A 10,594-nucleotide genomic window follows, 5' to 3' on the forward strand; every position below is an offset into this window, starting at 1 on the left:
AGTGGGTAGTTACTCAGTTTACTTAATATTCAGTACTGCTGGACTTTTCAAGTTTTAACAGACATTATACACATGCATGAGCACATGCATGTATACATACACACAAATGAAATAAAAAAGTCAGTAATGATCTGTTAAGAATGGTGAATACACCTGGAAAGTGCCTACATGGTGTAGAGTAGGGGGTTATTAACACAACCATACAGTTATATAAAACAGAATCTCATAACCCAGAATATTAATTTTTATTTTAACCCACCTGGTGTAACTAATTATTATAATACAAGTTTAATGCTTCTTGTCATAATTACTATGGAAATAGGTGGGGGCTCTCCTACAACAATGACTAAAAAGACAGAATATGCATCCTCTGTAACCATCACAATACATTATAGGGAACTTGCCATTGTTCTAACCTAATGAAAGTTTGTTGCTGGGAGAATGATTCCCAAAGACATAGATTGAAGAAAATGCAAAGATAAAATTTTAAAGGTTTTATAACAGTTATTATTTCCTCATCACTGCTAGAAAAATAATTGGTCCATCTACCAGACAGATACAGTTAAAGAAAAGCATCACAGACCAAAAAGCTGCAAATTTTCCAGAAGGTTTTAAATGCTAAGAACGACTTTAGTTTTCCTTCTCTTCTGAATTTCTGCAAAATTAAATTGTTTTCTCTTATTCAGAAGAACAACTGTTCTCCTTTAGCTCTCCCACAGAACTTTTTTTGATCATAACAACATCCTGGCTAAAACAGCTCCCAGGAGACAAAATCGATGAAAGCCATAAAGGAAGAATGTTTTTGTCATGCCAGGCCCTACTGCTCATGTCTTACATTTACAAAACCTTCAGTAACTAAATTGGGATAGACAGACCATCTGAATAGATCTGGCTAGTTGCTCCAACTAGTTTTAAAAAATCCAATATATAGAAACGAAATATGTTAACACTGTGATAGCAGTGTTACATCAGCATAGAAACAGAAAAGGAATTTACAAGCCCTAAATTCAGGGACCTTCCCCACGAGGAGGTAAGATCAGACTGATTTTCTCTGAGGTTGTTTCCCTGCCTGCAGATCTGGCATTTGAGCTCTCTCTTCGATGGAAAGAAACTCAAAAAACCAGTCTATTTGAAGGGGTCTCTCTCCATCCCTTATTTCTCAAATCTCCAAAACAAGGCTGAGGACACCCTTGGGAAGGGGCCTGGAGGGGGGTGGGGGGATGAGTAAAGAACCCAGATGTTTGAGCAAATAATCTAATGTCTCTTATCTAGGATTTTTCCCTTTTGATGGTGTGTTTTTTCAAGCTGAATTTTGTTTTGTGTGTATCACAGTAACTGTATGTGTGATCTCTCCAGCTCTGAAACTAAAAAAAAAAGAAGTGTTGTAACAGGAGGCATGGGTTAAATAGAAGCCTACTCTGACAAATATATTAATATCTAATATCCATACAAGGTTTCATACTTGACTGGATGTTCTCCAAAGGTGAGAGACAAAAACTTGTTCTGACCAGTAAACTTCTGAATCAGCCTCGTTACAATGGGGCAGGGGCCTGTTTGGGCCCTGCAGCCCTCAGAGCCATGGTGTGAAACCTTCTTTTGCTGCCAGCTTAAGAAGCTTTCAAGAAGGCAGCTCCAGACACACCAGAGAAGTAAAATTCTGCCCTCCAGGGGCCAGGCTGTCTCTCTTCCAGCACTGCACATGGCTCATGGAAGGGAAAGCCCCCAATGCCTCCAGCATCCTTCAGTGCTGCCATCTCCAGCACTTCTGCTCCTGCCTTGCCCATCCCCAGCAGCAGCAGGAGCAGGATGCTGCCAGTGTATGCTCCCACTCACTGCTCACTGATGGGTACATCAGTGGGAAACAGCCATACATCAAGCTCTGGGAGGAGGCTCAAGAAAAAGAGCAGATTCCCCTTGGGTTGTTTCATGGGGGTTTTCACATCCCTGACAAAAAAAAAAAAAAAAAATTGAAAACCAAATCCACTTTTCATTAGAGGAGTCTATTGGTGAAACTGATACTACAGAAATATACATTCCTGTGTGCTGCCTTCCTGCTCCATAATGGCTCTTGCATTAGGGACTGGGGGCAGGGGGGTTGCTGTTGTCCATTTACTTTAGTAAAGATTGCTATTGAATGAAACCTTTAATGGGGTGTTTATGCTCCCGCTCAGCTAAGAGCTCCTAGCTTGTGGCAGAGTAGTCTTTCCCTCCACCTTGACAGCTACCAGGGAATCAATTCAGGTAATCCCTCAGGTGGTGCTGCTGTGGGCCTGCCCTGCCACTGCACTGGGGTCACTTGTGGGAAAGCAAAACTGCCCTGGGGAGTGACTTTTCACAACACCCCCACCACCACTGCACTGACCCACCGCAGCACCTGAGGGAATGCCGCTGTCCCCACTTCGATTTAGCTAGAGGATGGACTTAGCCTTACACTCCAGGAAGCGTAGGCCTCACAGTCTGATTTCACTTCAGGGATTATCTGTGAATTGCACTTTTTGGCCAATATAATCCAAGTAATCATCCCTTTCTCCTGCCTTCATTCCCAGTGGATGTCTTCACTGCTCCTGCATTTCTGTTCATGACTAAGGTATCTCCTACTGGCTCTGCTCAAGTCCCTGCAGTCCAAGCGGGAGGACCGCATTTTCTGACTGCTGCTTTGCAGGCTGATAAGGCTGCAGTTTGCAGGACCGTGTGGCATTCTCACACTAAGGCATTCAGAAGTGCTCTCTACACTACTAAATTGCTGGGCCAGCCAGAGGTTAGTCCTGTGAGCCCAAGTCTGGTTTACCAGTGCTGCAGTGGGGATAAGCTGGGGTTTCAGGACAGCCCCTAAGCAAGGCTGCTGCAGAGTGGCTGGCTGGGGATGGAGAAGGAATAGAGTCACTCAAGTCCTGCTGCAGGAGAGGCAGAGGTGCTGTTACTCCTCTAGTAGCCCCAGTGGTCAACACCCAGCCCCAGGAACCTTCGAGGGGACTGGGTTTTCAGAAAAGTCGTTCACTGGTTGAGATGAAGCCTCTTAAAGGTTCATAAAACATAAAAATGCAGACTGAAAGTCTGGGCATATTTTACTTAAGGTTGAAAAAGAGCAAAAGAGGAGAGCAAAGACAAAGCCTCACACCACTCATGTGCCCAAAGCCCTGCACTAAGTGTGTTAAGGAGAGACAGAAGGGAGAGTGTGCAAGGGCATGTGTATCAGGGGAGAAAGGGAAACGAAAGTGCTGGTGACTGTGTCTGTAGGGTTGAAACAAACACCTGCACTTGCTGTGAAGGCCTGTAGGAGACTGGGGACCCAAGGAATGGCTTTCTTAAGAAGGGGACAGCCAGTCAGGTCTCCTCTGGTGGTGTATGATCTGTCATGTTTAATGGACAGTTTGGCACTGACCTATATTTGTTTATGGCATTATCTTCAATTCACTAAGCTCCTTGCTGCTTTTCACCTTCCTTCACTGGTTAACCACCTCCCTGTTCTCCAGAGTGAGCAGCAGAGCAGGGACTGGGACAGCAGGGGCTGGGGACCAGGTGTTTGAAAAACAGGGATATGCAAGAGATGCTAGAGGCAGCAGATGTCTGTGGCGAGGCCTTTTGTTTTCTCTCACTTGCAAGCCTGAGCTCTGGGACCACCTTTTTTTTTGTCTCCCCTTTGTCATTTATCCAGGAGGAGCAATTCAGGAGTTAGCCTCACAGTCTCTCTCCCTGCACCCCTCTGCTCCAACAAAACAGTTGATTGCCCTCATACTCTGGTTTCTATTTAGATCACTTTCTATTAACATTTAAAAAGCTCTGACAGAGTTAATCCAGAACACTTAAAATCAGCTAGTGTCTTACAGGACTGATTAGTCCCAGGAACTTGTCTTGCTGCTCCCCTCGGCAGGACCATTTTTAATCCAAGTTAAGAGAAGATGAGCCAGGGTGAACACACATTCTTTGCCTTAATGAATGCAGTGACAATGTGACCCCAGAAAGGAACATCACCTCAAAGCCAGTTTAAGCCAAACTGAATGAGAAACATTGGTACCTATTGCACATAGGGTATTACTGTAGTTACTATCATGGAAAAGTCACTTCAGTCCTATATTTGAAGATGCCAAGAAATGGAAGAGATGGATTTTGTACAGCGAAAGCCACAGCCTAGCCCCCAGAGAACTGCAGGGATGTCCTTTCTGCTGCCTCAACTCAGAAACAGCTGCAGGAGTATGGAGCATCACAGTGCCTGCTCAGCCTGGGCTGCTCAGCACAAGGACTGAGCCTTTCCACATGTCACAAATATTTTCTTTTCTGCTGAATTTATAGTGCAGCCTCCTTCTTGCACGTGTCCTGTGCCATTCTGTAGCAGTCATTCTGGGAACATGCCAGATAAGAGTGGAGCATGCACACAAGCTCCCTCTGTCTGCCCCCTTCTTAGCTGTGCATATAAATACCCAAAACCCCACTGCTGGCTGAGCTGGCTGGAGTTGCACATTCACTCAGCTGCTGAGAGCACAGCCACAAAAGGTGCAAGTAAATGTGCAAATCTTGGGGGAGGAAAACCTCAGCTCACTGGACATACAGGATACAGGTCACTACAGGAGAAATTTCCTAATTTCTCCTAACACCTATCTGGCAAGAACAGCAATCTGTTTGCTCTGACAATTAGTGCATTTTCATTTCAGGAAACTAAAAACCTAAAATCTTGGTCTGGCAGGTGGCTCAGCTTGACCTCCCTTCCTGATCAATTTCTCCCCACCCTGCTGTGAAGCGTGCAGAGCCAAGTGCCATCCTCACTGTCTCCAGCCCCAGCACAGCTGGGACTCACTATTCATAAGGGGTGGATGACTCTATAGGGTCTATATGCTACAAGGTAGTTTAATTCTTTTTAGTGCTCAATCTGGACCCATCATCTTACTTGCAAGTGGGAGTGAACTCAGTCCAGAACTGAATGGCCTCAGCTTTCATGAACTGTTGGGGTGTTTAAGATCAAATCCATCAAGACACTGGATACCTTTGACTTCTAGTGCAATTGGCTACTACTCACTGGGACAAGGGCTAGAATTCCCAATATGCAACAGTTTGAGTGTAATAGCTTACATATGACACAGAAAACACCCTTGATGCATTTGCTGGTACCTCAAATACACAACTCTATGCATCTGGCAGAAAACAAGCCACAGCCCATTAGCATGCACTGTAGCCTCCAAAAATTTATTTTCATTATTTGCATGAATGTAAGTATAACAATATTAATAACAGGAAAGATGGGTGCTAATGTCTTTACAAACAACTCGATGGGTGAGGGTCTTTAGGGCAACCTCAAGCTGCAATGTCACACGCTGTCATGTGTTACAGAACCCAGCCAGTTTGACTACAGCTTAAACTCTTGAACTTCATGGTAATAGAAAAACGGGCCTGGGAAAAGGCTGTTGCAGAACCTAGATAGTTTTAGCTTCTGAACTTTGGGAGAAAATGACATGTTCAAGGCAGTTTGGGAAGGCTGTACCTCAGCCAGCGGAGAAGGGAAGAGGGCGACATGCGGCTGGGAGTTTAGGATAAAAGGAGGTTGAGTCCTCAGAAACCCCAGTAGACTCTCCCTCCCTTTATTCAAATAAAGTTCTAGCACTCCTCTGTCTCCTTTATGGACATTGGCTTTTCATAGCATGGTTTTCTGCACAATAATTAGCATCAAAATTTACATGTATGGTTTTAATGTACAAGACAGCCAGTACCTTCAGTCACAAGTACAAGTATAACCCTTCACATACTCCTTTACAGGCAACAAGTCAAATATTATAGAAAGGTGCAAATAATTTAGCACAAGACATTTGAGGTTTCTTTAAGAAAAAGAAAATGCACATAAGAGCTCTACAGAGACACCATTTAAATATAAAACCTTCATTCAGAGCAAAAAAAGACCTGTATGGGAAGCTAACCAGGCATTTCACAGTACTTCAAAGCCATTCCTAGTCATAATATCTTCTTCATTAGTAGGTAGTTTATTTCACCAAATCCTGATTTTTTTTTTTTAAGGGACCGAACTAACAAAGGCTTCACACATATAATTCTTGTTTCTGTTGGCCAGGATTTTGTATGCTTGTATCTATCCTCCTAACATCAGGCAGCTGGAAGAAAAGTACTGTGATCATTTTCTGCTCAGAAGTGAATTTTATCTATTTAGGGGTCAGGGATTCAGCCCTCAATATGTAAAAAAATTAGCCTGCTGTATTTTAGTAATATTTGGTATTAAAATAAGAAGAAAAAAAATAACCAGAGCATGACTTTCATTCTACCCTAGACCCTACATGCTTAAAAAAACATACAATACAAATAGACTTGCTTATTTCAGATACTGCCTAGTGCTGGGACTCATTTTCTTTACCAGTAACTCAATTAATCTCTAAAAAATATTTCTACCATGAAAACAATGAGAACTGAGCAACTTAAGATACAAACAAACTTATAAAAAATAGTGCAAATCAATATATTTAAGGATACAGTATAATTAAATGTACAAGCAATTTTTTTTTCTATTTCTATGTTGCATTTAAAGATACTGTTAAAAGTCGGCACAAAATAAAAACTTCCTTTTTTATGTGCAAAATTCTTGTTATTTGTGGCTGATCTAGGATACTTCAAAGATAATTTTATCATCCCAGTAATATTGAACTACCTGTGTTTATCAACTAGCTCAAGAAAGGAGCTAGTTCCATTATTCCTCCTGGATGCACCACACAGTCCCCACTGACACACTGACTCCTCTCATAGTCGTGGTGGTCATTTAGTGCTAATAAAAACTTCTATACCAATTACAGCACTCCCTATCCTCAGCAGTCCTTCAGCACAGGCTTTTTGTTAAGCCCCCTAGTAAAGAATTCACATTGATATGGAATGCCACCTTCTTAAGAATGCTTAACAATTTTGAAAGTACATAAACCTGTACAAATCACTCCTGCTTTGCTTGTATGGTCAGTGAGACATGGAGAATGAATGACACCTTCCAGTCCTCCCATGGAAGCAAAGCCTTTCCTGCAGACTGTGGAAGGAATTTCTTGTGCAGAGTTTTAGGCACTGAGGAGTCCTAATATCACTTATTTGATACTTAAAATCTTATCTTTTGAGCAGAGGAAAGGAGTGCCACTGTAACAGTCATCCAACACAAATACAGGAGGAAGCAGAGGAGCCCACTCTTCATATTAGGGTTTACTGCAAAGATTCACCTGGCCAGGACCAGACAGGTTCAGGGAAATTCAGAAAGGAGAGCCCACTTCTGGGATTGTGCTTGCTCCTGGTCTGTTCTGAGTCCACAATGAAACACCTCTGAGGCCACTTAACTGCTTGTTATCCACTCAATGGCTCACTGATACTTAGGAATCACAGTGTTTGGTCCTCCAAACACTTGAGAAGACAAAACAAACCTCCACTATCTCTGCTAGCTGGGATATCAGGCCTGCATATATCTTACCACACCCCACTTTTCTCCCTCTGGGCTGACCAGCATACAGCACCCTCTGGAAGAGTTGCTCTCACAGTCCTCAAGTCTGGGCCCTGGAGCTCTCAGTCTCCCAGCAGCTGAATGACTTAAAATAGCTCTCTGTTGGTCCAGCCGTCAGTATCTCTGAGGAAGTTCACATTTAAATAGAACATCACTAAAAGACATGTTAAGGGTAAGTAGACCATATTACCTGTGGTCACATGTCCAAACAACATGAACAAGTTAAATCAGCTCTGAGAAATGCACCTGATAAAAACACCCCTCACACAAGCTTACAGGCTTGTATACAGGCTGCACCAAGCAGTCCACAGGCATTAGAGGTGGAGAAACACGCCTCACAGTGATACCTGTGCACAAAGGGGTTTTGGGAGGTAGAACTCCCTCCTCCCTTTGGAGATTAGGATATGGGAGGAGAGGGAGAGTGGCATCAGGGTGTACCCTGTTCCTGTGCTCAGTCATGTGCCCTGGGAGCAGAGACCAGACCTGCTCCAAGAACCACTGCAGGTGTCGCCTGCTGCGCTGCGCACACGCACAAGCAAATCATATAGACCGACAGACACACGGGCTGGTCCAGGACACGTCCACAGGGTTCCTGACTAATGAGCAGCATGAATCTTCACGTGGAAGTTGTACTCCTCCTGCTCGGGGAAGTGCTGGCCGCACACGGAGCACGTGCAGCCCTTGTCCTTGCTGTGCGTGCGCCGCACGTGGCTGTCGTGGGCTGCGTGCGAGGCGAAGGCTTTGCCGCAGTGCTTGCACTTGAAGGGCTTCTCCCCCGAGTGCTGGCGGATGTGAGTGCGCAGGATGCTGGATGCTGTGAACGCCTGAAAGGGCAGGGATCATGGGAAAGGAGATGGAGTCTCAAGTAATTTGCTTTCACATGTGCAATCCCCACCTTCAGCTAACCCAGACCCCATCAGAACCACGTTACCTTGAAAATTAAGTCCTGAAATAGCTCACATCCTCAGTTAAGTGGAAAAAATAATGAAAACCCCCAGCAATGAGGAATCAGAAGGCAACAGCTACTGCTATACAGATGTGGCCAAGTCCATGGAGATAGATGAAGCTCAGAGAAAGATTCCTGACCAAAGACACCCGTAAATATCTTCTATGTGTCAGAGGGAAGAAGTCAATACTGTCCTAATTAGCTTTGCAGCTCCTTTATGTTTTGGAAACATAATGCAAGGCTTTCCTTCCAGATTTTGTTTTTAAAGTTAAAATCCTTTGACTATCTTGGGATTCAGCTGCTAAAATTCATTCATGCAGTCCACCATACCTCATTTACAAGTTCATTTTCTCTGCTGCATCATACACTTCTGTTTCTGCAGGCAGAGTTTCCAGGCTGTTCCCCCACCACTAACACGTTTGAGAACCAGTCATAAAGACTTCTCCATCTGGGGATAAAACTCCCTCATTAAAATTTAAACAGGAATGCTGTAAAGTTGCCCATGTTTTCCCCATTTTTTCTCCTCCAAAGAGAGACAATTTCAAGCCCTTCACTATTTGCAGACCACACAAAATAAATACTCTCTAGTAAGTCTTCACAGCAAACAGCAATACATCTTAGATACCCTTTCACTAGGAATCTTAAGAGTGCAAAAAGATCATAGACATACATGAGTCCTTGGAGGTGCATATCAAGGACAAAAATATGTTTTGGAGAGAGAATGGTGATGTTGACCCAGCACTGTTCCTTTAATCTCACAATGTTCCTGAAATAAGTGACCACTGATTTACAGCAAAGGAGCTGGAAAAGTAAAGCCACTGTTAAAGGTAGAAGAGGAAAAGGAGAATCATAATTGCATAGGAGGAGATGGTAAGGATTCATTAAAACAGATCCTAGTTGTCCAGCCTCAGAAATTATGGCTATGTCCTAGGATAGCTACATCCTGCAGCCTGAGGACTAACAGTTTCATCTGATCCAATCTGCAACAGTCCAATCAGAACTGGCTGGGGACTGGTCAAGTGTCCCTAGAAATGTCTTTACAGAACAACCTACAAAGCTCTGCCACCTCCTTTTGTGATCAGAAGACTAAGGATGATACTTCATCCTAATCTCTGTGTACAAGTATGTTCAGGATCATGGGGAGACAAAGAAATATAATTGCCAAAAAGAGTTTCCTCCAAGATTCTTTACAGCAGGACTCTTCAGCTTTGTGTTAGTCCAGCCAGTCATAAACAAAACTTCTCAACAAAATCAGGAGCAGGTTACCACTGCTGATGGGGCTTCTGCATTGCAGGGACACTCCATGGCACCTGGAGCCCTACCAGTATTCATCCTCCAGCACCTGTGCATCCACATGCTGTCTGCTGAGAAAGCTGTCAGCACTTTCACAGGGAGAGCTCACCTGAATCATCCCTGCTGTGATGGGCAGTAACAGCAGAGCACATCTTTGATCAGGGCTGTATGGTTCTCTTTGTGTTCTTTTTTAAGTTAAACCTCCATGCCCATCTGCCCATCAACAGCCCTGATATTTCAAGGGAAGCATGCACAAATTACTGCTGTGCAGGTTCAGTTTATAGACCAAATCTGTTTATTGCAGTCCAGAAGCAGTGTAAATTACACCAAAAATTACGTATCTGATGAACAAGTGGGGTACTGGATCTAGCTGCATGCTTTGGGTAGTATTTGAAATGCTCTCAAGCTTCCCTAGACCTCATTTCTGCAGCAGATCACTGAGCTGGGACAAACCACAAATTCCATGTCAGATGGAGACCAGACCCTGTTTCTTCAGTCTCATCCAGCTGTGTCACCTTACCTCACAGTTGCCCACAATATACAAGCATCTATCTGGTTACCAGTTGAATACAAAATTTTCTTGAAAGAAAACAGAGAGGAAACAAAGCCCAGCAGAGGGAGGGAAGGGGCAGGGCTTTGCCTTACCTTGTTGCAGTAGACACATTTGTAGGGGCGCTCCCCAGAGTGAACCCTCATGTGTTTGTTCAGGCTGGAGGACTGAGAAAAGCTCTTCCCACACACAGAGCACTGTGGGGGAAAAAAAGGAATAAAGGTAAAAGGAAGCATGTAGCTGCATAGTTAAAAGGAAAAATTAAGTATGTGGATGATTTCTTACATATAACCTAGATGTACACGTGTATTTATGTATTCATGCGTAAACAAAATAGTAATTT

At 43.7% G+C, this 10,594-nt stretch overlaps 1 protein-coding gene across 1 annotated transcript in view; it reads right to left on the bottom strand.

Moving 5' to 3' along the window:
• Positions 1-6,488: 6,488 nt before the first annotated feature.
• The window catches only part of PRDM14 (PR/SET domain 14), an 8,723-nt gene continuing 4,617 nt past the window's right edge, over positions 6,489-10,594 (bottom strand). The window contains exons 6-7 of the mRNA XM_015652694.2: positions 10,347-10,448; positions 6,489-8,286 (exon numbers count right to left, since the gene is read on the bottom strand). Coding sequence (XP_015508180.1) covers positions 8,059-8,286; positions 10,347-10,448 — 330 coding nt within the window. The 3' untranslated portion in view covers positions 6,489-8,058. The remainder of the gene's footprint in view (positions 8,287-10,346; positions 10,449-10,594) is intronic.

This window comes from Parus major, chromosome 2 (genome assembly GCF_001522545.3).
Source record: "Parus major isolate Abel chromosome 2, Parus_major1.1, whole genome shotgun sequence".
Classification (NCBI taxonomy): Eukaryota; Metazoa; Chordata; class Aves; order Passeriformes; family Paridae; genus Parus; species Parus major.